This window comes from Mirounga angustirostris, unplaced genomic scaffold (genome assembly GCF_029215605.1).
Source record: "Mirounga angustirostris isolate CCGP_5_RB_7025 unplaced genomic scaffold, mMirAng1.0.hap1 SCAF_14, whole genome shotgun sequence".
Lineage (NCBI taxonomy): Eukaryota > Metazoa > Chordata > Mammalia > Carnivora > Phocidae > Mirounga > Mirounga angustirostris.
In genome coordinates this window covers 68,566,014-68,593,760 of record NW_026991722.1, presented here as the reverse complement: position 1 = coordinate 68,593,760, position 27,747 = coordinate 68,566,014, and the positions used below count along the sequence as shown (strand labels likewise).

Here is a 27,747-nt window from a genome sequence, read left to right as displayed (position 1 = left end):
CACGGGACTCTCAGCACGTCTGCGCTGCCCCTGTTCCCCCAAAGCGCGTCCCAGGGTGACCCCCATGCCAAAGCATGCAGCGCCCCCGGCCCAGCTCCGGCCAGGAGACCCCAGAGGGCGGGGGCACACAACACACCTCCTGTCAGCGGCCTTGAGCGGCGGAGGCGAGGAAGTGTGCTTGCAGCGGGAGGCGATCCGAATGGGCGTGGGGGGACGCGGGGGGCATTTTTCAGGGAGAAGCGTGGCCATTGGGGGCTGCTGCCATTCCCTCAGGTGATAGATCTCCCCCTGCCATTCATCACACTCACCCCTCCAGATATTCATTAGCTAATGGACGCTCTCACAAAACCAATTCTAATACATATGATGGTAATGGTGGAACCTTCCCCTGCAGGAGGAATAGATGTCATGAGGCAACGCAAGAGAATTGGGAGAGGCACACGTTCTCCGTGGCCGCCGTGGCCCTGGGGGCAAAGGACGGGGCCACCTTCCCCCCCATATCTGGGGACGGAGGCCCACGCAGGGCACCCCGCCTGTGTGTCTATAGGGAAGGGGCAGGGGGCTGCCTGGCCTCTGTCTGCAGCCGCAGGAAGTCCCCCACGCAGGGCTCACTGCGGGCAGTACTGTGGCCGCGACTCAGATGGCGCCCACCGCTCGGATCCCCTGGGTCGTCCCCTCTCTCATTCTGCAAAGGCCTCCCCAGATAGCACCTGCCAAGCGCTTCCCCAGCATCAGCACTGTCTGAACCATCCACGGTTCCACCCACACCCACGCCTTCTCCTCATCCCGAGCAAGAGCGTGGCCTCCTCCTCCTTGCATGCCCCCCAGAGGAGCCCGTGGGGGAGAGCGGCCCACATGAGGCCCCCAGCTCCGCGGGGGCTGTGTGACGGCAGGGACATGCCTTTGCCTCTCTGTGTGGTCCCTGTGCTGACCGCACGGGGGGTGGGCGAGCAGCACTAGGGGCTGGTGCCCAGCGGGTGCTCATGAGTGCCCCCCACTTCTGACCTCGCCCGCCCCCGAGGCCGGTGGTCAGGGTTCCAGCACTTACCTCTAGCAGCCGTAGGGCACCTTCATGTTCTTTCTTAGCTTCAACCTGAGCCTTTTTTTATGATAAAAAGAGAAAAGAGTCAATGTTTAAAGCAGGGGAAAGAGAAGAGAATCAGATGAATGTCTGAATTATCGGGGTGTGGGTCACTGATTTTTACCCCCCTAAGAAGCACTCCGTTCTGAGGACCTAGACCAGTTCTCATTCCTCTCCCCTTCGGGCAAACACGGGATGAATGCCGGCCGGCTGGGATGCTCTTTGTCAGCACGGGGAATGGGGAAACACGCCCTGATCGTGATGGGCTGGGCCGGTGGGAGGCCCCGCTCCTCCGGAGAGAGGCGGTCACACGCAGAAGGGGGCTGGGCCCAGGAGAGCAGGATGATTCTTCCTGAAGCCTCAGGGACGGGGTGGGGGTGGGGGGCACCATCGTCTCCCAGGGGCCTGAAGCTGCTTGGGAAACAAGACGCCACCAAGCAGGCGTGACCCCCAAGTAGCTGAAGGTCAGCTGCGATCTCCCCGGCCCCAAGGAGAGCCCGAGATGGGGGTCCCCGAGCATCTGGCAGGCTCTCAGCCGCTCAGCCTGTGGCAGGGGGCGGCCCTCCTCCCATTACTTGAAGCAAAGCCATGTGTTCCACAGAATAAGAAACGTTACCCGTTTCACCAAACCAGTGTCTCGGGATGGCGGCGGCCTGAACCCCGCAGTGAGTTCACACAAAACTGAAATGCAACGTCCTCATCCCTCGGCCCCCAGACCCGAGGTCTGGCATCGCGATGCCAGCAAGTACCGCGGCGCCTGCCTGGCGTTTGTGGCCACGTCTCCCAGGAAGCGCCCCGATTGTGCTGGGTACCCGGCCCCATCCCGAGGGCATGAGAACAGGTCCAGACGCTCGGCGGTCGGCTTCCCGGCGGGCGTGCAGCTTGGCCACCTTTCTGCCCGGGATGCTGGGGGAGACGGGACAGACACTCCTTGCCTACAGGACCCGGGCCCCAGCGGAGGACAGTTTGGAGTGCCGCAGCCATGCTGCCCCCATGAGGGACGAGGCTGGACCAGCCAGCGGTCTCCCCGCCGGAAACCAAAAACGAAGCCAATGCAGAGGAGCGCCAAGGCAGGAGAGTGCTGGATCCAGCCGTGTCTGAAGCCCACTTCAGTTGTGTGCACAACTCCAATTCCCTTTTGCTGTTTTCTGTCCCTTGAAACCAAGCATCCTGATGAACGCAATCACCAGTGGTTGGAGAACACACCGCTTCCCATTTTAAAGCTGGAGGTGCTGAAGTTCTGTGAGAGCCTGAGGCTGAATCCCAAGTCAGGAAGGAAAGCCGGCCCGCATGGCCACACGGACGCCCCCTCGCGTGGGTTTCAGTGGCCTTGCAGACAGACATTCCTGAAGACGCTGAGAAGTGGGTTTGTGGGGAGGTTTATCTCCGACACTGTAGGGCACCTGCCTCTGAGAATTTCGAGCCCTCGTGAAGGATCCCTTTGTTCCACTGAGATTTACATGTAGGATTCTCAGTTCTAGAGGAACATGGTCTCTAGGTGCCAGAAGAGTAAGTAGGGATGGGCTACCCAACATCGCAAAGAAGCCAGTGGGCATTATCTTCACAGCCTCTCAGGAGGAGGTGGGGCCCGGCGTCCCCAGCACGGCCAACGCGGGGGGGCAGCCTGAGATCCCGGCATGGTTCACCCCCATGCGTGCCATGGGCACGTGTCTCCATGGAGGGCTTTGAGAGCTGAGGAGGCAATGGAACGCCAGATTCATCGCAACCTTCAAGGGCTTAAAACTGTCCCTTTCAAAGCTGAAATGAGAGCAACAATAACAAAATGGGGCGAGAAAAGACAGCCATCCGGAGGACGCACAGGGATTATATAAATAACCTCACCACTGAGCCACTTGAGTCAAAGTTAGTTTCCAACCGGCAGGATAAAAAACAACAAAAAAACCCAAAGCTAGCCGTGAAAACGGCGCCAAGTTTGCAGTGATGACTTGGTTTCTGGCTTCCAGAGAGAATCGGGAGCTGGTTTTCACAGGCTACTTGCAAGCTGGGCCATTTGGGCAATCAGAATAGATTGTTAAAATTAACAGTTCGAGTTGGCAGCGCTGAATTCTTGCAACATCGAAGCAACAGCTTACGCGAAGCTCATCAGGGGGCCACGGCCAACTTGTGGGGGAGCTGTGACCTTCACACAGGCACGATGTCCTGCAGGGCACAGTGACACACGGAAGGACTGTAGCTGTCAGGGGCGTGGGGGCCTGCTGTCAGAGGAAGGGGGCTGTCGTCGGGGGCATCGAGCGTCCGGGGCAGTGGGCTACCACGTGTGGTGGGTTCCGGGAGGCACAGAGGTGCGGACATGCTAGACTCAGCGTCAAGGTCTGGACACTTGGCTGGGATGGACCGCGTACCCAATGCCCAGTCTCCTTGGCGACTGGGGAGGGCGTGGATGCTGGTGAGGATGCAGCGGGGTGAGGGCATTGTGGGCACTCTGTGGAAATGGGGCGGGCGGTCCCGGAACCAGGCTGGGGCTGCAGGGAGCCTCCCGTCAGCGCGGAGGAAGCCACCGACCGGACACCAGTCCCGCAGGTGTGCACAGGGACTGGGGCAGACGCTCTATTGAATGATCGCAGGGGTCAGTCCGTGATCCCCTGCCACCCACCACAACAGCGAGATCGCGACTCATGTGGTGGGCTCGGCTCCTCCTACCGCCCACGTCCGTGACAGCCCCAACCCTGAAAGCCATCACTTGGCACGTGGGAGCCGTTCTGAGCCACAGTAAAGTCGGTCAGGTCTGCAGATGAATTTTAAATCTGGAAAAACCCTTAGATGATCACCACAGCAACTGTAACTAGGCAAGGATGCAGCTTCCTCGGGAAACAAAGTCTGAAGCTGGGGAGCAGCTGGGCTCTGGCCACTGGTGGCCCGGAGGGCGCCGGGGTCTGGGCGCCCACAGGTCATGGGGAGGGCAGAGCCATGGCTTGGGGACTCCTTTGACGGGCACTAGAACTCAGCGTCGGGTACTGAGACCAGCCCCGTGTCCATGGGTGGCCGCTCACCGCACCTCTCCTTCCGCGTCCAGGGATCTCGGCGCCTCAGCGTTTGCCGGGCACCTGCTATGTGTCGGCCGCGACCTCCGAGTGCAGACACTGCTCTCTGGGACAGGCCACAGGCAAATGGACAAGCACGGCACCACCCACAGGGTGGCATGCCAGAGGGCGCGGGAGCAAGGAGTGGAGCCCATTCAAGGCCACGTGGCAGGGCAGGGATCTCAGTGACAAACACCAGCCCTGCCATTACTGGGGGACCAGGCCTCCTGGGCAAAGATGCAAGAGGGGGCAGATTTGGTGTGGTTGGGGAACGGAGGCCAGGGCGGCAGGAGAGGAGGAGGCAGGGAGGCCGAAGCTCAGAGTCGGCCCGCGAGCCTCCCGGGCCCCGGGCCCCGGGCTTTCCACACTTAGAATCAACGTTCACAGTGTGCGGGGCCTCCTCCCACTCTGCACCCCTCACCGCTGCTCCACGAGCCCTGGAAGTCACCGACACCGGGACTCCGCAATTGTCGACCGGAGTGTCGAGCGAATGAAAGCAAGGATTCTGGACTGAGCACTTGGCCCCCCAGTTTCCGTGGAGCAGGGGACAGCCGGTGGCTGGTGGCCCGTAGACGGGACAGCGCCCTGCTCGGCTGCCTCTTATACTTTCAGACTCTGCCACCACGGGCTACCAGAGCTACCGGCCGCTGGATGGCCTCATCTTACCTTAATTTCCATTAGAACAGCCTTGGGCATTTTGCTCTTTCTTTTTTTCTTTCTTTAATTCAACGAATGTTTCCACTTGCTTCTCCCAAGCACCATCTTGGGGAGAGGGATGAGCTTCCAAGGAGAGAGAGGCGCCCCGCAGAAGGTTCGGGTCCCAGGCCCCTGACGGCAGATGCATGAGGCCCACGCGTCCTCGGGGCGGCCAGAGGTGAGGTTGGAGCATGCAGGAACCGCCAGGCACTGCCTGTGTTTCGAGGGAAAGTAACCCCGGCCTCACCTAAGACCCGTGATGCATCAAGAAAAAGGACACTGCGAGCTCCAGGACGCAGACGATCCAGCAAAGCACAGACAGGGGTAAAGGGAGTTCCCAAGACGCGGGTGAAGGGGATTCCAGGCCCAGCTCCGCATCCTCAGGAGAAACCAGTGTGGGCAGAGAAGGCCAGGGCTCCGGGCAGGAGTCTCCGGGGAAAGTGGAGGTAAAGCCTCCCCGGGTGTGGCCATTTTGAGAGGAACTCTGCTCTGGCAGAGGATGGGAATAAGGAAGTGATGGGGACACAGAGACGAAGCAGACAAGCATTAAGAGGCATTAACTCTGGGGAACAGGTGACGAGCAGGTGTGGCTGAGGACGCAGTTCGATTTGGGACCTCGTGCCGAGGTGTCACGTGGAAGGCTGGATGAAAGAAGAGGGTTCACAATCCAACGTGGAGAGCTCAGTGTGGCGGGGGGTGCACCCAGATGGTATTGAGACCCACGGGACCAGACGAGGTCGCCACGGGAGCCAGGGTAGACGGAGAGATGTGACTTGCGGACCGAGTCTTGGGGAACACCTGTGATGTTTATGGGATGATCTGCGTGGAAGGAAATTACTGGAGAGGGTGGTGTCCTGGAAGCCTAGAGCACAGAGGGGCTGACCACCCGAAACTGTGCTCTGGGTCAAAGAGCATGAGGACAGAGGACCAGCCCTTGGCATGATGTCCATGTATGGACGGCAAGATGAGGGCGGGGGTCCCACTGGAGCAGATTCGAGAAAGCCTGGCAGCTGTTGCCAGAGAGAACGGGCAGCTCTTGGAGACAACACACTGCTGTCCCATGGGACCCAGCTCTGGACCTCAGAGAGCTCTAGTACTTTTATGGTGGTAGGGGGACAAGGGCCCGACTCCAGTCAACCCTGAGCTTTACAGGGAGCATCCTGGCCCAGTGGGTTCAGTGCAAATCCAGTTCATGCTGCTCACTAGCTGAGTGGCATTTGGCAAGTGACTTAATCGCTCTGGGGTTTAGCTTCCCCGATTCGGAAATGGGACGATGACAGGACCCACTTCATAGGGTCATAATGGGCTTGAAGCGAGAGAGTTCTTGTTAAAAATAGTCCCTGGCACCCAGTAAGTACCTGGCTTCTTTTTAGGGTAAGATGCCATTTGTTCTTCCTTCGCCCTTCCTGACTCCCGTGGTGTGTTACCCCAAGACCTCCCAGCCCTAACGCCCCTCACAATCGCTGTCCCAGCCTGTGCACAGGGTCTGCGCGGCCCTGAAATGTTTATGTGCAAGGAAAACGCCCCATCTGCTGACTTTTTCACAGAAAATAGAAACACGGGACAATGAGTCACCTGAGAGCATTTCGCAGTCCACCGGTGTCCCTCCATCTAGGACTCAGAGCCTTTCCTCCCATCCCGTGCACCTGCCGCTGGGTGTCTGCCCATCCAGGACCACGCCAGCTCAGCGATGTTTCCGTCCAGCCCAGATCGACACCCACGATGTGTGAGGACTGGGAGGCCCAGAGTCAGCCTGGACTTGCCCCTTCCCACACACCCCCACCCCTGCCTGCCCACCACAGCCCCTGAGCAGACAGCTCCCGCTCCTGATCCGTCCTGGGATGTGTCCACGTCTCCCCTCTGCAGCCGTGCCCCAGGCTGAGACGCCAGGCTTCCCAGCAGCGGGTAAGGGGACTCCCTGCCCCTCCATAGATCAATCCCCAGTGCGATGCTCAAAGGATGTGCATCAGACCCTGTTAAACCCCTGCTTCAGGCCCCCAGTGGCTTCCCTTTCCCTTGGAACTAGATTGTGCTCCTTCTCACATCCAGTAGAGCGCCCGCAGCTTGGCGCCACCCTCCTTGGGACACGTCTCCTGCCCACTGGGCGCGGACTGTGTCCCTCCTTCCCCAGGCACCAGGGACCTGAGCACTTGCATGACCTGCCACCCACCTAAGCTTTGCCCTGTCTGGAATCCTGCCCTTGTGAACCCATCACTTCATTCTGTCCCTTCTTCCCTGCATGGCATTTGCATGACCTGAACTCGTTCATTCTCCCTCTGCGGGGGGCTCACTCTCCCTCCATGGGGGCACAGGCCGTCTCCCCCACCACTGGACTCCCCTTCCGGAACCACCCAGAGCCACTGACATGCAGCAGACAGCCAACATTTGTTGAATGCATGATTGAATGAATGAATGATCTCATCAGCAAGTGTAGCATGCTGGCCCTCCATGCTGGAAATCAGATGGAAATAGGAACTCTGAAGAAATCGCCAATCTCGTTCCACTCAAGGTTCAACCTTCCTCTTCGAATGCTTTGTTCAGAAATCAGAGCTCTAAGACATTGCCACATTGGCACCCTGATTTTGTACCGGTTTCTCTTCCTCGGCTCCCGCCACTGATGAAGCATCAGTGTGTCCAAAATAGAGACCATGATGAATGCAGGGAAGGGAGAAAGGAAATTGGACGAGGCACAGAAAAGGCTGAATATCAGAATTGGCTCTGGCGCACTTTCCTGGCATCGGATGTTTCCTAAATGAAACTCCAGGCCCCCGGAGAAGGTGCTGCTGAGAATCACCGACCTGTTGCCCCCTCGGCAGGAAATCTGTATTTCCGCAGGCTTCCTATCTCCCTGGGAGGCGCCGGGCCAGGGACGGGGCTTCCGGGGCCGCAGGGAGCGGGCTCAGGTGCCGGGCAGCCGTTCCAGGCTCCGCACAGCGGGCAAAGAGAAGAGCCATATCTCTGCCTGGACCCCAGCAAGCAATATCCTTTCTGGATAACATCTAATGAAACGTTGCTCCTTACTGTGCCGGCCAATGTATTATGGCAGGTAATAAGGCTGGACAGTCCCCATCAGCGGGGGCTTAGTGACAGCTACCCTTGGTACATGGTCTCAATAAACAGTCAGAGAAGCAGCCTGGGAAATTCTCCACCTGCTGCAAAGTCTGCTCCCAAACTCCGGAGGAGAGGGACCATCCCAGCAGACTCTCAATGCCAGCCAGGTGGGCACACAGCCCTGGGTCCTTTATTACAAGATCAGAGGCCTGGAAAGGCAGTGGGGTGGGTGGAAGGCCACCCAGACGGGGGAGGGGGTTGCCCCCTGCCCATCAGCGGCCAGTCTCAGGAGCGCCCCCCACGGGCTGCCATGCACCTGTAGCCCAGACCAGAAAGGCTCTGGCTGATGGGGCCCACTGACCTCTGGGGAGGAGTGGCTCCAGGTGGGATTGGGGCTTCCGGAAGGAAATGAGAACCACACCCAGGACCCCAAGCCCCCCATAGAGGGATACAGGAGAGGACCACAGCTGATGAGGAGGATGGGCCCCAGGGGCAATGTTCTTAGCCCCCCAGCACCACCATGGAGGCCACGGGGATGGGCCCCCTGAGCTGCTCAGTCCTACCCTCTGTTTTCCCTCCTTCTTCCTTGTTTCTTAGTCTCTGCTTCTCTTTCTTCTTTGTGTTCGTTCCCTCTCTCTCATGCTGAAAATGTTGCCCTGAGACTTGATCTGCTCACTTAACAGCACATGATGGAAATCTCCCCAGTTCAGCAGATATAAACCAAAATTATTCCTTTTAATGACGCCGTCCTGGTCTGCAGTATGGACGCACCGCAGTTTATACCCCTGCCTCGGATGGGCGTCTAATTTAACCCCGTTCCCCACCCCCATCCCACCAGTACTGAAAAAACAAACAAAAAAAACCCCCAAAGAACAAAGCAAACAGAACCGAAGTCGTGTCGAACCGGTTCCTGTGGTTCTCACAGGGCATTTTTTCTGGAACGGAAGGTTTGCCGATGGAGACAGGTGTGTGTTTAGTTGTAACTGAGGCCGGCAGGGCCGAGGCCCCTCGCCCCCGCGGCCACCCAAGCGAGCTTTCCCCGCGAGCGCGCCGGCACCGCGCGCTGGAGGGTCCCCGCGTGGGCGGTCCAGCTCGGGACACGGGTGCCTCGGGGGAGCTGGGCAGCATCGGGAGGCCCAGACGCCGGGAAGGAGGGGAGACGCGGGTGCGCAGCCCCACCCCGTCCCTGCGCACCCCCGCCCCGCGCGCGGCCGCGCTCACCTTCTGCAGCAGGTCGATCTCCTGCTGTTTGGCGTGGAGGACAGCCAGGGCCTGCTCATGCTCCAGCTCCAGGTGCTGCCGCCGTTCTGCGGCCTCTCGCATGTGCTGCGGGGGACAGGCGGGGTCAGCGCGGGCCGGGGTCCTGTGCGGCCGCCCTGGCTCTCCCCGCCCCCTCGCCCCTCCCCCCGGGGGACCCAGACGCAACGAGCCTTCCACCTCCACTTGCCTTGTTTTTTCAACGCCCCGAGCACTGAGCGGAACCAGAGGTCCTCGAGCGAAGGCGAGCTCTCGGGCCGCTCCCAGCCCCGAGCGAGCAACAGCCCCAGGTCACGGATCCCCGCCTACCTAGCGGGTAGCGCTCCAAGCCTCTGGGGGCGATGTACGTCCTGCCACCCTCCCCTTCACCTAGGAGGCAGGCACTGTAACGGGGGAAGCAGGCACGGGGAGCTTCTCCCGGCCCATCACACCCTGGCAAGTGGCCGTCCCAGGTTCGGGTCAGGCTCCGTGGGGCCTCCGAACCTCGGGCTTCGGCGCTGTCCGCCGGCGCCCCGCTCCAGCCACACTGGCCTCCTTCGCAAGCATTCGCGGCAGGCGCTGACGGGGACCGCACTGATACCGCTCGGACGGTGGAGACGCGCCTCCGGGACCTCGGGGCCACACGCGGCAAAGTACCGCATTCGAGAGCCGCGCGGCCGGGGTTCAAATCCCAGCGCTGAGCTTGGGCCGGTGCCTTAACCTCTCTGTGCTTCACCTTCTCCCCCGGATTATTCATTAGCATCATTAGCCATTTGTAAATGGTTAATTAGCAACACGCTAAGTAACTGTTGTTGACGGCTAATTATGAGTCAGCGCCTGCTCCGTGCAGGTGTTGTGAATGTCTTACGAGGTGCGGGGTACCTGGCGTCTACGAAGTCCTGGGTCTCCTTTCTCTCTGAGCCCAAGGAGCCCTGTGCACGTCACGCGGCACGGCGCCCTGAGGCCGCTCCAGCGCGTGCGCGGGGGAGGAGCTTGCAGGGAGGGGCGGAGCCTGCGGGGAGGAGCCTGCGGGGAGGGGAGGAGCCTACGGGAGGGGAGGAACCTGCAGGGGAGGAGCCTGTGGGGGAGGGGAGGAGCCTGCGGGGAGGGGAGGAGCCTACGGGAGGGGAGGAGTCAACAGGAGGGGAGGAACCTAGGGAGGGGAGGAACCTGCAGGGGAGGGGAGGAGCCTACGGGAGGGGAGGAGCCAACAGGAGGGGAGGAACCTAGGGAGGGGAGGAACCTGCAGGGGAGGAGCCTGATGGGGAGGAGGAGCCTGTGGGGGAGGGGAGGAGCCTGCAGGGAGGGGAGGAGCCTACGGGAGGGGAGGAGTCAACAGGAGGGGAGGAACCTAGGGAGGGGAGGAACCTGCAGGGGAGGAGCCTGATGGGGAGGAGGAGCCTGCAGGGAGGGGAGGAGCCTGCAGGGGAGGAGGAACCTGTGGGGAGGGGAGGAGTCTATGGGGAGGAGAGGATTCTGCGGGGAGGGGAGAAGTATGCAGGGGGAGGAGGAGCCTGTGGGGGAGGGGAGGAGCCTGCAGGGGAGGGGAGGGGCCTGTGCGGGGGAGAAGCCTGCACACGGGAGGAGGAGCCTGCAGGGAGGGGAGGAGTATGCAGGGGGAGGAAGAGCCTGCGGGGGGGAGGAGTCTGTGGTGAGGGAAGGAGCCAACGGGAGGGGAGGAACCTAGGGAGGGGAGGAACCTGCAGGGGAGGAGCCTGATGGGGAGGAGGAGCCTGCAGGGAGGGGAGGAGCCTGCAGGGAGGGGAGGAGCCTGTGGGGAGGGGAGGAGTCTATGGGGAGGAGAGGAGTCTGCGGGGAGGGGAGGGGCCTGTGTGGGAGAGAAGCCTGCACATGGGAGGAGGAGCCTGCAAGGAGGGGAGGAGTATGCAGGGGGAGGAGGAGCCTGCGGGGAGGGGAGGAGTCTGTGGGGAGGGAAGGAGCCTGTGGGGAGGGGAGGAGCATGGAGAGGGGAGGAGCCTGCAGAAGGAGGGGAGCATCTTCCCGCAGGACCGCTAGCGGCTTGGACCGGGGCACCCATAAGCTGGTGGCGAAGAAGAGGCTGCGCTCCCATCGATGGGCGCTCGCTGTGCGCTGCGCACCCGCCAATGCGCGCACCGCCTCGTCCGACGCCGGCAGCTGGACGCTGCGGTCACCGCCGGCCGTGGGCGCCGGACCCGGAGCAGCCGAACGACTTGCTCGCTCGAGGCCACACAGCGCGGAAGCCTCTCCAGGGCGGCAAGCCTCCGGGTCAGGGTCCGCCTGCTGTCCGACCTCTCCTGGCCCGAGGCCTCCTACCACGCGCCCTCTCCACCCTGAAAGTCCGCTGCGGGCAGATGCGCGGCTTCGGGCTCCGAGCGCCAAGCTGGTTTGCACGAACAATGACGCAGCTGTCTAATTACACTATTGTTCCGGCTAATTTCTGAGCTTCTGTTTATTTTGGAAGCGCGCGCTGCCGAATGCAGCCCGGGTACTCTTTATTTAGCTTCGGGAAGGAAGCTATTAGTGGAAGGAGGAAACCATCTTCCTTACAAGGATCCATGAGGAACACGGACCGAACCCGGAGACGGTCCGAGCGCGCCGGGGCAGGCTTCGCGGCCGCGGGGGCATCGCCGGGCGGCAGGCCCTCCGTGCGCTCCATGCCTGGACTTAACGGGTCGGACGGACGAAAACCACTGGCTTCGGAATTGCTGCGGCTGATGAGCCGGTCATTGTGGAGTGGCTGTCAGGGACGCACATGTGTGTACAAATACATGCCCCTCGTGCGGTACGATGTTCGAGGCCGTGATGCCCCAGCAGGGAGGACCAATTCGTGGGAGCGCGGACCACACCTGTCCCTTCAACATCCCCCCCCACCACCACCACTGCCCCTGCACCTGCTGCCCTTCCCAGCCCCACGGCTCCGGAGGCGTCTCCGCTGGCCACGTCCACACCCTCACTTCCCGCTCTGCTGTCTGGCCTCCCCCACCCCTCGGCTGACACCCCCTGCCTGACACCCACGCCGGCCAGCCCGCAGCCACCCATCCCTCGGCACCTCTCCAGCTGGCGGGCTCCCCTCGACAGGCACGCTCTGTGCCCCGCCGCTCCCCTCCTTCCCTGCCACTCCCTTCCTCCTGCGTGGTCTCTCCACCCCAGGATGGTTGCTTATACCCTTTCTGGGGCGGATAGCCCGCCTCCCGGCTGTAGCTGCCATCCATAAACTCTCGCTCCCAAATGAAATCCTTATCTCTTCACCGGTGGCCAACTGCCCACTCACCCTCCCCACCCGGAGGGACAGGAGGAATCTCAAATTTAGCCTGTCCAAAACTGAGTTCTGGACTTTCTCTCCCAAACCACTTGCTCCCCAGTCTGCCCATCTCAGCAATGACACCACCATCCACGCAGTTCCCCCTCTGCGCCCCCCCAATTCCTTCCCGCTCAATATTCAGAGTTTGCAAAGTGCTTCTGTGTGCTGGCCATAACCACACACACAGGTGGTCTTCCTGCCCCCACAAGGTCCCCGAGGACATCCAGTACGCTCTCCAGGACAGAAGTCACCCCCACGGCTTTATGTGTCCACCCGACTGGGCAGAGGTGCCCAGGGAGCTGGGGAAGTGTTATTTCTGGGCGTGTCTGAGAGGGGTTTCCAGAAGACAATGGCATTTGAATGGGTGAGAGAGGAAAGGAGTCGCCCTCCCCTACGTGGGTGGGCCTCATCTACTCCACTGAGGACCCAAAGGACAAAAAGGTGGCAAAAGGGCCAGTTTGCTCTCATCCTCTCCTGCCCTCGAACACCTATGCTCCTGGTTCTCAGGCTTTCAGACTCAGGTCGGGACTTAAAATCAGCCCCCAAATCTCAGGCGTCCAGACTCAGACAGAATTGTGGACGGCAGATCAAGACCTGAGCTGAGATCAAGAGTCAGACACTTAATCGACTGAGCCACCCTAAAGAGAGACTATTCTTGATGACATCATCCGAGCATCTTGATTCAGCCATGCCTGAAGCCTAACATATCTCTCATATACCCCACTTTATCAACCAATGACTTTCCTCTTTTTTTTTCTTCAAACTATTTGACATAGGTTTCTATGAACTTTATCCCAAATTGCCCGAACTAAAATATTTTTCAACAGCATTTACGGCTGCCACAAAATGTAATTCCATCATGTCTTACATTATGCACTGAAATTTCATGACTTTTTATTCTTGCTTCTCAAAATAAAGAGACAGCTGGTGGATCATGACAGCTTTGGGTTTGTTTCAATTCCCTGTTTGGGGTAAGAAACAGCCAGAGAGCCAAAGGAGCTTTCCAGAAGTAAGTGACACCTTCTCAGCAGCAGAAAGAGTATAAACTGGAGGTCAGGGAGGCAGGGGTGGGGTGGGGTGGGTGGGGTGGGTGGGGTCAGGGTGCTTGGTTTACCACGACAGTCATCCTGTCAGGGGGCCTGGACAAGCCTGGTAGATACCAGCTGCCATGTCTCTCCACCACTGGTCAAGCAAAGAAGTCCTAAGCTCAAAGTTGCTGGCAGGAGATTACCTTAGGCACAGGGTACCCATGCTGTGTGGATCTGGAGACCCAGGAGTCCAGCAACAGAACCAACCGAGGGGATGTCCCTGGAACTCCGGGCAGATGGCCAGTCCAGAGGACGTACGCAGAGGCCACACTTCAACCCTTCAACACTGGGACCCTCCACCCCAGGAAGGAGCCAGAGGAGGAGCTCAGGGATCAGGTGGAAGGAAGGGGAGTGATGTGGGAAACCACAAACCTGCATGATCCCGCATGTGGGGCCGCAGCAACTAGCCCTCCTTGGTGCTCATCGTAGACTGTACACCTATGTCCTTCTTGTCCCTGTAAGCAGGTTGCTGGCATGGTCTTCCCAGCCCCACACATCAGCATCCTCATCCTCACCTAAGCACAAGTTCTGGAAAGATTATTGTGCTAAGTACTTCATACACACGACCCACTGAATCTTTGCAACAACTTCGGTGGCAGGCAATATTTTTACTCCCGTTTATAGAGAAAGAAACTGAGGCCCAGAGAGCTTAAGTAACCTGCTCAAGGTTGCCCGGCCAGGAAATGATGAAGCAAGGACTTGAACCCAGGGAGCCCAGCTCCCTGACCTGTGCGTACATCCCTTCACTCTGTCATCTCCCTGCTGGGCGGGAGGCTTCCCATGGGATCCTGCCCGTGTGTGTGGGATGTGCTGATACGCAGCAGGCTTCCCGCAAGAGAATCAGCGTGAGACCATTTCACGCAACGTCTCTGAAGCTCTCAGGCTGGAAGACACACTCTGTGCTCGGCCACAAGGCGAGGTGTGTGCCGTGTGGCCAGGGCAATAAAGAGCAGCCTCATTTCTCCTGGGAGCCAATTCACGTCGTCATTCCTATGATTTCCTCATGCCGTCCTGATTCCGCTGTCCCTGGCAGTGCTAGGACCCACGGGTTCTCACAGAGAGCCCGAAAAACCCTGGCTTTCACCGAAACCCAAACCCCACCAAATTCCTAATATTCGGCTTCGCTTCCCTTTACACATAGCTTCCCGATTCTGGGGGCACGTGCCCCGTTCCACAGGAGCGTTTCACATCCGAGAAGTACTAAGGATTGGGCACTGCAGCAAGGAAGGCCCGTCTGAAACGCACACCCTGCAGCGGGATTTCTTTTTAAAGCGGCGACGTTTATAGCTGGCTGTCGATGTCAGCACCAGCATTTCAGTGGCCTGCAACGCTCAGACATTAGAGGGCACACAGGGAGCACCCCGCATCATCTCCTCAATGTTAGATCAAAGGGGGGTGTGTCTTCTGCTTCAGATCTTGCCCTGCGTGAGCGAAGAAATTAAGGAGAAACTAATCTCGCTTCATACGAGTTACTGGTGACACGTTTGATGCGCCTTCATGGGCTCCGGTTTGCACCGTGGCAATGGCGAGGGCTCTCTGCACACGATCTCCCTCCGCATGACATCTGGTGGAAGGAACCCCGGCACTGGCCAAGCTCACACCTTGAGACACGAGGAAGACGGGGCATCTCCAGCTGTTGGTTTGTCTTCCGTGTCCTGTGACTTCCTGTCCCGCCTCTGCAAGCCAGATTCATTCATAACAGGAATTAGCAGGCAGACAGAGCCGTGTGCATTCTGGAAGCGGAAACGGCTTTGCCAAAGTGTCTTCGTTTCTCACACCACAAAAAATTAGGAAGTGGGGAGCCCCTTTGACAATACCTGGGAGCTTCCCTGACTCCCGATTTGTCCTTAGTCCCGTGGACTGGCCCTTGCTCCCCGCCGGCCCCCAGTGCAGGTGGAGACGCAGGGACAGGGGCACTCAGCCTGCGCAGTGGGTCAGACCCGCCCGCCCTGGGCCCCAGTACGCTCCTCTGTCAAACAGAGGAAGAAGCCCACCTTCCCAAGGTTGCTGGAAGGACCAGATGAAATACTAGATTCACGGTGACCTGCCCAGAGTTACGCTGAATGCAATTATTGGTGAGTTCCAAGTGTGCCATCTGATTATGTTTTCCATGTTTTCTGTCCTCTTCATTGTTCTAGCTCCCCTTCCCTACCTTCTTTGGATTGTCTTTTTTGTGTGAGTGTTGGGCATTTCCTTTTCATGTATCTATTGAGTGTTGGGCTATAAATTTTTACCTAATTTTTAGTGGTTGCCCCAGGAATCTCAATATACGTGTTTAAATTTAAATAATCTACTCAGAATTGTAATTTGCCTCTCCGAGTGGAATGTAGAAACACAAGCACAGCTCAGTGTCTTCACTTTCCCTCTTTATGTTGTGGTTGTTGTGGGTACAATTACATCTATATACGTCCAAAAACCATGGAGATTCGTTCAGTGGTGAGAGTCTTGACCCGCGAACAGATGAGCCCTGGGGAGGTGACCTGCGAGAGTAGGAGTTGGTTAGAAGTGTGATGGGCAGGGGATTCTATGCAGAGGGGATTGTATGTGCAAAGGTCCTGTGGTAGTAAGGATCATGGCAGGTGCCAGGGTGAAGGAAGGCTGGTGTGACTGGGGCCATGGATGGGATGGCCAGGACAAGAGAGAAAGAAAGGATCGCATGCCTCTGGATGCAGCAGCTGAGTGGGCAGGGAAACAGGGAAGAAATGAGACTCGATTTCTCATTTCAGGGACTGTGGGCTTTGGCTGAAGCGCAGTTTACTTCCTGAACACGTGCCTTCATGTATCCAAACATCATTATGGAACGCTTATTCCATGCCAGATGCTTGGATGCTTGTAATAGAATAATGAACAAGTGAAAGATTATTTTTGTTCTTGTGAAGCTTACATTCTGGGGGCGGGGAATGCAGGAAATAAATGGGTTATCTATCAAGTGAATGGGAGTTTCAAGGACCGATAAAGGATGATGGTGAGGCAGGGGAGTGTGCAAGGGGAGAAGGACGTAATAGAGACTCTACTCAAGCTGGTGAGGGAGGTGACATTTGGCCAAGACCCCCATGATGACAAGGAGCCCATTGAGGAAAGTTTCAGGGAGAGCTCAGTGAGGCAGGACCCAGCTCGGTGTGAGTGTCTGCGGTGCAGGGGTGAGCAGGAGGGGGTGGTAAGAGGTGCGGGAAAGGGGCAGGTCTGGAGCAGAGGACGCAATCCCCCTCCACGGTCCTGTGCGCCCCCAGGATGACAGGTGGAAGCCCTCACTTGGGTACACATTTTGGCCACTAGGTGTGGCCCTGACTCATTGGTCCGTGAGTGCAGGTGGATACGCAGTGTACCACGTTGTTGTGTCTGCCAGGGAGGAGAAGGCCGTGTGCAATGTGCAGGGCACGTCCTGGGGGCTTCAGAGTCTGCATGGACTCCTGGACATGAGGCCCCAGGGCAGGGTGCGCACGCACCACACGGGAATGTGCAGGGCTGGAACCCAGAAACGCTGTCTCGGTGCAGCGTGCACCTGCTCCCCACTCCACGCCAGCCCGCCCAAAGGTTTCTTAATCTGATGGAGGGGCCCCTCGTCCCACCGCTGTTTCAGTTTTCATTTTCCTGATGACCGTGAAGTTGAACACCTAGCCCGCTCAGCAGCTCGGGAGTCTGATGGGCTGGCTCGGCACCAGGGGTGAGGGTCTGAGTCTCGGAAGGGGACCGGGTCCCACCTTCTGCCGGATGCAGAACAGGATGTGTGTGTGTTCTGCAGCGCCCGCCAGGGGCCAGCGGGCACTTGGCCTCTTGCAAAGTCTCTCCCCGCAGTGCTGAAGGCAGCCAGGGAAGCTTTCAGAGCAGCAAATTTCCTGTTTCTGGCTGGTATCTGAACATCGAGATCACGCTATCAATGCCTGGATCAGGCCCATGGAAGGTTTTGCTGGAGACGGAGCCCTCCGCATTATTCTCATGTTGCAGAAACCCCCGGAGGGTGTTATCAGAGCCTGAGTATCAGAACATAGGAAACGAGCCACAGAACATTAATTACGGTGGAGAACGGCTGCAGGCAGGTCCGCACAGGGCTGAATCTCCGGGCGGGTACCAGGAAAGGGAGGGGCGCAGGGAAGGAGCCGCAGATAAAGGAAGATTATAATTGTTACTGGGAGAGTCACTTATTAATCCCAGATAAGCAGTTGTTCATTAACACAAAATAAGCCTTAGATTATCTACATTTAAATGGACTAATCTGTTGATTATGAGAACAGAACCCGGTCCTGAATGTTTTTTTCCCTTTTCCTTTGAATCACAAAATACAATGCGCTGTTTAATTATTGGAGCATGTCTCTATGCACCTGAGTCAGACTTCCAGACCTGGCACAGGGTGCTGTGCGTTCTGGTCCTGTTGCTGGAAGGGAGACTGACACAGGATCCCTTGTAACCTGCTGCTGGCCTCGCGTGCATCCGACCAAGAGCGCTCAGGACTCTCAAGTAACAGGAAGGTCCCAACCAGGCCTGTAACCCCCAGCCCCACTCCGCAGTCTTGCTGGAGAGGCCTGTGATCAGGCGCAGGCCTCACTCCATCCCATCTGCAGGGCCCTCTTTCCAAGCATGGTCACACTCACAGGCTCTGAGCGGACATGAACGTGGGGGACACTGCTCACCCCATCCCGGCCATCCAGCAGCTTCCCTCCGCAGCCACAGTCCCGTCCCCAGGAGCTGCCCCTGCTGGGCCCTGTCTGCTTCGCGGCCTCCGTCATCCGTGTCCAGGCTGAGCTCTTTGGGGCCAGCCACTCTCCCCTGCCAGGGCTCTCGTCCCGTCCTCAACTACAGACGGACGTCTGTTCCGTCTGACAGACAGCACTGCCTGCCGGGCCCTGCGCAAGAAGACAGAGGAAAGGGAGGAGGCCGCTGTGCTTGGGACTCTTCTCTCCACGGGAGTTGGTCTGACGCTCAGGACCTAGGATGCCCTGAGCCCCGGGCAACAGGAGGTCCGTGTGGAAAGCACTCAGCCTTCTTGCAGAATCCTTGAGTCCGAGACGCTGAGAAGACTTAGGTCTTCCTCTGGGTTCCACTGGGTCTCTCACCAGGGTGATGGCAACAGCCTGCGAGGTGTCCGAGGCGCTGGGAAACCCGCGTCCTCTTCCAATCAGCATTTGGGTCACACCCTTCAGGCTGCTCAAGCGCCGAGTTACCTGGCAGCCCCTGATACGGCGGAAAGGCTTCCAGAGGAACTGTGTGCTGGTGGACTTATGATTTACAGAATGCATTACAGACCATCAGAGAAGAGCCGCACGGCGTCTTGAGCTAGACTGAATTCCCAGTGATATTTGGAAACAAAAAGCCAACATATGACCGTGACCACTAGACTGATTATCAGTTGGGACAGACACGGAATGCAGGCCGGTACAGCGTGGGGCTGTGGTCACACCTCATTAGCATAAAATGGGCATGCTGCATTCGCAGAGTGTCGTGTCCCTCCCGCCCCCTTCACTCGGGGGCTTGGAAGACGGCGTCAGCTACAAGGCAACAAAATTTAGTCAGCCGGGACCGCCAGACCGCCGAGTGACGAGACGCTGTGATTGCCATCTGAGCGTCACACTTGAACCCAAATGCGTCCGCCTCACGCATCATCTGGTAACTGAAAGGAGCCGCCTTCTTGATGATTAGCAGGACGTCCCTGAGCCGCTATGGCTCATTCACTCAGTAAAGCTGAACAGAGAGGCGTTTTGTGCGGCAGGTAGCCAGCGGAGGGCTGTGCTCCGACCGGCACTGGAGCCGTGGGAGTGTGGGGGCAGAGGGCGGAGGGTGGGAGCCCAGAGAGGCCCGCGCAGGGGTGAGGCTTTGGGAGCGCGCCCCCATGGAGGTTTGGGGGCGGCGTTGGGACCTGATCTCAGTTTGAACGGTGCTGTTCTGGCTGCCATGGTCAATGCAACAGGCAGGTTAGGATGGCAGGGCGGGGCCTGGAGACCGAGAGAGGCAAGTGCCAGAAGCCTGGGCGCTCCCGGCTGCCCCGTGTCCCTGTGGGGCCCTCATGGGCACTGACTTGTGCTGATGGAGACAGCTGCCCACCCAGCTGCCCACCCAGTGCCACCCTTAGAAGATGGGCCCCTGTGCCGTGGCCTCACGGGATGTGCCCATCCGGACCCCACCGCCACCCCCAGACCACAGCTTAGCTTCTCCACCCGGACTTCCCTGCCCCAAAGTCCCTAAGCTCTGCCCTCTGAGGACAGATGACACCCCTGGGGTGTTCGCCCCTAGATAGGAGGGCAGCCAGAGAGGGTGCTGTTGGCAGGTGCGAGGGACAGAACCTGGGCTCGAACCCGGGACATCTGCCTGCGTGCAAGGCCCGAGTGCTGAGGTTCAACCCCGGGGCCCGACGGGCAGGGCGGTGGGCTCCACGCTGCTGGTCAAGGTACATGGCCCCCACCCACTCCAGGTAGGAGGAGAGACCGGCCCCAAGCACGCAGGTCAGGGGGACACACAGAGGTTTGCGCCGGTGGGAATTCACACCCCTGAACCTATGCATGAGGACTCCTCTGCTCTCAGATAGATCGGTGCTGTTACTCACCTCCTTCAAATCGTCTCGGGTGGGGCAGGCTGAATTCCGCCCCCCAAGGACACCCACCTCCCGATCCCTGCGGCCCGTCATCATGTCCCCTCACCCTGCAGGTGCGGTTAAGTGAGGGCGTTGAGGGGAGACTACCCGGTGGGCCCAGCAGCGTCCAGTACAGCGTCCTTGTACGCAGGAGGCAAACACGAGCGAAGGTGGAGGCAGGCACCGTGCGCAGCCAGTAGAAGTAGAAGGTGGAAAAGATTCGGAACAGAGTGTGTGCACAGCCTTCAGACAGGAACACCCTGCCCATGCCCTGCTCTCGGACGCCTGGCCCCCTGCACGGCAGGGGGACACATTCCTGCTTCTTCAGCAATGGGAAGCCAGTCCACGCGGTGTCCAGGCTCGGCACCACTTTGGGTCCTGGTCTTGGAGGCTGCCCTGCAGGGGGTCCCTGCCCTCCAGACCCCAATAAGCCCCCTCCCCGGTCGTGCCAATCATAAAGGTCTCCAGGCCACCCGACGCCCCCTGGGCGGCCACGGTGCTCGGCACTAGCCTTCCCAACGACGTGAATCCAGCTGGCGTGGGCAGAGCCCCGGGGACACAGCCACGGATTCCCAGCCCAGCCGCCACCGATTCACCCACCACCCCAAGTCGTCCCGAGCATGGAAGGCAGGGTGGGACGGACATGCTCTGTGCCTTCAGAGAGCTCAGGGCCTGTCTGTGCACCGCGGAAATGCATGATTACATGGTAGGACCTCCTTTCCGTCGGGTGCTGTCCTAAATCTAGAGCAAACGGTGGACAGCAGACTGGTCAGAGCCAGCCTGGGCCCTGCCTTCGGGGAGGTCGAGGCGGGCATGTACAGAGCAGGGGTTTTGGTAAATTCACAAGGGTGTGTAATCATCACACAAATTCCAGAATGTTCCATCACCCCGAAGAAAAGCCATCACTCCCCATTCCCACCTCACCCCAGACCCTGCCAGCCAGGAATCTGCTTCCCTCCAAGAGCCAGCGGTTTCCCCCCATGGGAGGACGGTCCCTTCAGTTGAGGGAGGGCGGGGACTGCTGTGCTCGGACCCTGTCGGTACCGCACCCCAGGACAAGAGGTGATGATTAACTTAGTCTCCCATGTTTAAAAAAAGTTTCCTTAACGAGAATTCATTCAGCTTAACTCCATGCCATCAGCAGCAAATCAACCCCCCCCATTAAATGTTGACGGGGATCCCAGCTCCTCAGGAATGCATGAAGGGCCCCCAGCTCCCTGCACCCTGATGAAGCAGCCTTCTGACTTAGCTATTCTCTTTATAACAAAGGTTTCTCTTTAGAACAAAGGTGAGGAACAGCTTAAATTCATGAGGTTTGAGAAGCCCACGTAGACGCCCCGGGGCCTCAACATGAGGACGCTGGGTTCCCACTCCGAGCCCCGCCCACCATCTCTTGCTCAGCTGAGTTTAGCATCCTAAGAAATGGGAATGTATAACTGGTTTCATGGGACCGCTTCCAGAAACATTTGGCTTTGTTATTTATCACTTTTGATATCATCCAAAGGGTGAAAACAGCCCCGAGGGCCCTGAATGTGGGCGATGGCGTCAAACAGAGTCTCAACCCCTGTCCGCTTTGCAGTCCCGCGGCCCCTCGTCCCGTGCACTGGCCCTAAGGGATGCAGAGGTGTCCCGGTCCTACCTTTAGGACCTGTTCTAGGTTCTCCAGCTTGGCTTGGAGCTGATGCTTCTCCTTCACGGCCGAATCGCGTTCTCTGGTCACTACGGCGAGCGCGTGGTGGAGCCAAGCATGCTCCGCTCTCACCTACAGGGAGCAAGGGCGGAGAGAAGGGGCTGTTGACTGCACGCACAGTGGCTGGCATCTACCACTTCCTCCTCGGGGTTGTGGGGAATCTCCCCTCCCTCCCTCATCCTGGATCGTGGACTCCACGGTGGGTCCAGTCCTGCCGGGGTGAATGTGTGTGGACAATCAGCGCCCAGCATCCCCTCCTCCTCCCGCCTCCCCCATCACAGCGGCAGGGACTGGCTCAGGAACAGGACTGTGACCCGGGCCTGGCCAGTCAGTGCAATCCCATCCCCTGGATATAGTGATTGCTGGGGAGGGACCCAAGACCCAGTTGCACCCATGGAGAATGAGACATTGGACTGGTAGAGAAGCATGGGAAGCCTCTCCCTCTTTTGTCCACTGGACTTGGAAAGTTGAGGACACAAGGCTGGAGCTGGAGCCATCGTGAGGGGAGAATCCAACTGAGAACAGAACCAACAAGATGGACATAAAACCAGGAGAAGCAGAGGGAGAAACAGGATCCTGAGGACCTAATTTGAGCACCCAGATCAAGCTGTGCCTGAAGCTAATATTTCCTTTCCAGTCACACAGGCCAATAAATTCCCTTTGTTTGCTTACACCAGTCTGAATCATTTCCTGTCCCTTTGAACGGAGAACCCTAACACATACAAGTATTATCCAAATTGTCCAGGATACTAATTCTTTTGTCTAAAAATTTCACTTTTGTCTTAAAAGTGCATAAAAATGGCGACAAGCCTCCATGTGCTTTAGGATGATGGATGTCCTAATAACCTCAGGAACCGCGTGCACTCTCAGACCACAGCTCCCAGGACCAGGTTCTGACCTTAGGTGGGAGGCACCATCAACTCTCCATCTCTCTCCTATGGCTTCTTTGAAAGCAGTGAGGACATGCGACTGATGAGGGAAGATACCTCGGTTCATTCCCTGCTCATTTTTGCTGTGTGGCATATTTGAGCCCAACCACAGGCTTTTCATTTCTTTCCCTCCTCCCGGATCTTACAACGTGAATTATGGCTTCGATAACAGACTGCCACAAGTCATATTTGTCAGCTCCAAAAGAGGCCCTTTCTGTTGCAAGCACTCTGTGTACAGACTACGAGTTCAACCTGACAGTTTTTGTGGCGCCTGAAGAAAGGACGGCCCCCACGTGGCGCTCCTGAATGGCACGGGGTTGCGGGGAGGCTGTTATTAAGGGGTCAGGGAGAGGTCTGAATCACAGGAGTATTTAAACGCCGTTCTGCTCCAGCATGAAGCATCAGGCAGCGAGCTTGGGAAAAAAATTCAAATGCTGCAGGTGAAAAAGTCATGATCTATTTGAACTCACGCTTGAACTCAGACTTGAACCCCAACACCAGGGCACAGGTTTGCCGGAAGCCACCATTTCCCATGTTCTAACTCGTCAAGAGCAACGTCCAGGGCTCCATGGCCAGCCTCCCACAGCAGCCAGCATGCACCCCGATGAATATAGGGCTTGCCTCCCTCTGATTGAAACCTCCCGTGGCTGCCACGGAAATCAGAACTGGGTCCAGACTCCTGCATGCTTCTGCAGCCTCTGGCCCTCCAGCTGTCCCATCTGACCTGCTGCCCCGTACCACCACTCACTCGGGCTGCCCTGGTCTTCCCTTTATCCCGGAAACAAGCCATACTCATTCCTACCCCAGGGCCTTTGCACATGCTGTCTGCCCCATGGCAAGTACCTATCCCCCCCTTCCCCCAATCCTGGCGGGTCTGGCTCCTTCTCGTCATTTATGCCACCTTCTCAAACAGGCCCTCCCCCTGCGTTCCAGGTGACAAAACCCTCCCCACTCGTCTGCCCCCAGTGGCCTTGCTGCTTGGCCGGGCTTTATTTCCCACAGGCATTTCACACTATCTGTGTAGCTGTTTACATTTCCCTGCGGTTGCTCCTCATTAGAGTCAAAGTCCCAGTTGGACAGGACTTGTCCTTGTGACCCAGTTCTCTGTCACTGGAGCCTGGAAGGGAGCCTGGTGCAGTCAGTGCTCCAGGAATGAAAAGGCACCGGGGGAGGACAGGCACATGCAAGGCGGCTGTGTTCCTGGCCAGATGGATTTTGCTGGTCCCTCCTGGTCTACTGTCCACCCACACTCATCGGGCTTCAGGCCTCAGGAGGTCAGTCTCCCAGACCATATGGTTCCTGATGAGGTTTGGCCAGCAGGAGGCACCAGCAGGAAAGCAGGGGCTGAGGAGAGGCAGGTCGGTGTTCCTGCCAGCAACCTGCAGGAGTGGTTTGTGCTCGGAAGCGCTCTCTCGGCAGGCCCGAAGCTGCTTGTCCCTGGAACGGCCTGCTGGCAGGGCTGGTCGGTGGCGGGCGACTGGGAGTTTGGATCTCAGTCCAATCCCTATTCCCGATTCCCTAACTGATGGGAAGGCCTGCCTGTGTCCAGACTCTTTGTGCACAGCATGCGGTTTCTGCTGAGCACCTGCTCTCCTTCGGCGAGGCGGGGATTTGGGATGTGCCGGGGGAGTACAACAGCCCCCTCGACACTCCGGGCACTGGGGCTCTGCTGGGCTCCCTGGGACAACCCTTCACGTGTGCGGTGACGCCTGGTGCTGCTGGAACTGAGCTCGTCCCGGCTGACTCCTACGGGAGGCTCTGGAGGCTGGAGGCCGGCCACCCCTGGATCTTCCTTTCCCGCCACTGACGGTACTTTGTATCTCGCTGGTGATGGATCGTAACCATGAGCATGCTTGTGCGCTGAGCCCTGCAAGCCTTCCCAGTGAATCATGGTGCCTGGGCAGTCTTGGTGACCCCAACACAGTGTCCTCCCCCCACAGCCACAGGTACACTCAGAGAGCCTCTCCCCCGCGCCCTCTCCCCCGGCCCTGCTGCCCCTGCCCAACCTGCACATGTGCATCTGGAGTCTCCGGAAGGCGCCGGACCTGCTCTGCCATGGGGACGCTACACATGATGGTCAGCGAAGACGTGGGAGCATCAGGCCTGCCCGGAAACCCTACACACCCCACATGGAGCCAAAATGCTGTGCTCTGGTACCTGGACATTCTGCAGGTCACTGCAGTAACATAAGAGAATGGGATACTATTGGGGGAGACCCGAGTTGCATTGGTCTTGAAGTCAGTCTTTTAAAGTGAAGTGGACAAGGATGAGGGAGGAAATGCAGGGACGTCGGGACAACGAAGATGCTCTAGGAGTTGTTGGCATTAATAGACCTCATCTCACACGGGGACTTCGGTATTTCTCTGACCTACAATTCCCCATAGTGTCCCCCACATGTTTAGCAGAATGAGTAAGGTCATTCTTCTGGTCTTTCCAAGGACAGAAAGAAGATCTGTTGGTAGGGAGGGGAGGTGGGCCAGGGGGTGATTGGGGATTGATTGAGGCGGGCTGAATAATGACCCCGTGGAGGCATCCACGCCCACATCCCCAGAACCGGGGACTGCACTCCCTTACACGGCAAAAGGACTCTGCAGAGCTGACTCAGTCAAGGCCCTCGTCCTAGACGGTCCCGGTAGGGCCAGCGGGATCCTCACAGGAGGGAGATATGGGAGCGTCAGGGTCAGAAAAGGCAGATTTTTGAAGATGTGGTTCTGCTGGCTTTGGGTGGAGGAAGGGCCCACGAGCCAAGGCCTGTGGGTGTTTCTAGGAGCTGGAAAAGGTGAGCAGATGGCTTCTCTCCTAAAGGGGTACAGCCTGCCCACACCTTGGTTTGGGGACTTCTGATGCCAGGCAGCCTGGTGACCCAGGTGGAGACTCCGTATGATGCTGAGCCGAAATCTCTGGGGGACAACACAATCTCATGAACACTGCACTTCCTGAGAAAAGCTTTGTCTCCTCTTCTTGAAGTAACAGTGAGGATGCGCAGGGATGGAACAGCCACCCTGTCGTGGAGATCGTTAACAGTCATGGCTTAGGGCTCCTGGACAGCTCAGTTGGTGAAGCGTCTGACTTCGGCTCCGGTCAGGATCTCTGGGGTCCTGGGTTCGAGTCCTGTGTCGGGCTCCCTGCTCAGTGGGGAGCCTGATTCTCCCTCTGCTCCTCCCCATGCTCATGCTCTCTTTTTCTCTCTCTAATAAATGAAATAAAGTCTTTAAAAAGCCCAAAACAGGGGTGCCTGGGTGGCTCAGTCGTTAAGCGTCTGCCTTCAGCTCAGGTCATGGTCCCAGGGTCCTGGGATTGAGCCCCTCATTGAGCCCCCTGCTCCGCGGGAGGTCTGCTTCTCCCTCTCCCACTCCCCCTGCTTGTGTTCCCTCTCTCACTGTGTCTCTGTCAAATAAATAAATAAAATCATTAAAAAAAAAAAAGCCCACAACAGTCACGGCCCCAGCAGGATGGCACTGGGGGGTGGGGGCAGGAGCTGTGTCCTCGTCCCGGGCTCTGGACATCCTGCTGCATGAGAACAATAATGCTCCCGGGTGTTCAGGCCACCGCCCTTGGGTCCCTGCTGCACGCAGCTGGACAGAATCTCAGCTGGCCAACCCAGCAGAGAAGGCGTTCTTTCTGGTTTGGAAGCAGCTGATCCTGCCTGGAAATACACGCATCCAAATAAAAAGCACTGAGGGGCCGCTCGCCCAGCGGGTGCCTCAGCCTCGCTCGCTGCCCAGTGGCCTTCCCAGCCCTGCCGGTGCCAGGAGCCTCCATGGAGGAGCCCACGGGCGTACAGATTCCCCGGCCCCGCTGCCCACCGCGAGAGCTTGAAGCCAGTCACGTCCACCAGAGAAAGCGCTCCCGGGGGGCAGGCCCCGCCCCCTGCCACGCTGGCACTGGGACCAGAACATCCTCCTGGGAACCGAGCCGGGGATGGAGAAAGAAGTCTCAGAAGAGCAAAAAGGACATAAAGAGGTTTTCTCTAAGACATATAAACTGTGACCCCACAAAAAACAAAGATAGTAAATAGGAAAAGTTCCTAGATGTTCAAAGTCAGGGGCCCCGACCATTCCTCCTTTGCTCCCGTCCGATGGGAAGCTGAGTTCGCTCATAGATTTTGTTCTGAGAAAAGACAGATGGTACGGAGGCATGAGCCCTGGGCCAGGGGCCTCTCCCTGCAGCCAGGGTCCCTAGCCCCACAGACCCCAGATGCCTGGACAGGTGTCGGCCTTCTGAACGCCCATCACCTCCTCCTATTAGAGGAAGAGGGAGGACAGCTGGTGAGGCGGATGATCCCCGTTCACACCAGGGACTCAGGACTGGACCCATTGAACACCTTCTCCGCATGGTGTCCTGGGTCCCCAGCTCAACCATTTCCTTGCACAGGGGAGTCTGCCCCACGGAGCTGGACCCAATATTCCAGAGAAACCCACATCAGACTTTGCACCTAAGTGGCAGTCATTTCTGGGCAAGCTTCAGGGAGGACATGAACTACACATCTCTCTGCTTCCATATTAAAGCCAGGTCATTAATACTTCTTTATTAATCAGGGCTCCTAAGAAGCAGATTGCAACCCCAAGCCGGACTCAGATGGGGGCACTGGGAATTTCCAGACCTCATCCCAAGAACCAGGAGGGCTCCTGTGTTTCTGCAGGGACGGCTCCCCCACCCCACGAATCTGGTGCTGTGCTTCAATACTTATTTCAACAACACTAAGCAACCCGGCCCCTTCACCTCCCCTAGTTACCCTGGGACACACACACCAGCCCCACGACAGTCTTCTGGGGACTGCTGTTCCCCATGCCTTCCCTCTCCCTTGTCCTTCTCCATCCCTATCTCCATCCCTGTCCCCAACCTGATCACATCCCCATTCCCATCCCCACCCCATCCCATCCCTTCCCTGTACCCGTCTCCATCCCCATGCCCATCTCCATCTCCATCCCCATCTCCATCTCTATCCCTATCCCCATCCCCATCTCAATCTCTATCCCTATCCCCATCCCCATCTCAATCTCCATCTCCAGCCCTACCTGACCCCACCCCCATCCCATCCCATCCCTGTACCTATCTCCATCCCCATCCTCATCTCCATCCCCATCCCC

General features: G+C 58.2%; 1 protein-coding gene across 1 annotated transcript in view; it reads right to left on the bottom strand.

Annotated features, from left to right (window-relative positions):
- Window positions 1-27,747, bottom strand: part of RIMBP2 (RIMS binding protein 2) — a 205,733-nt gene that overhangs the window by 58,657 nt on the left and 119,329 nt on the right. Inside the window, exons 4-6 of the mRNA XM_064578194.1 lie at window positions 21,678-21,800; window positions 9,091-9,195; window positions 1,049-1,099 (exon numbers count right to left, since the gene is read on the bottom strand). Coding sequence (XP_064434264.1) covers window positions 1,049-1,099; window positions 9,091-9,192 — 153 coding nt within the window. The 5' untranslated portion in view covers window positions 9,193-9,195; window positions 21,678-21,800. The remainder of the gene's footprint in view (window positions 1-1,048; window positions 1,100-9,090; window positions 9,196-21,677; window positions 21,801-27,747) is intronic.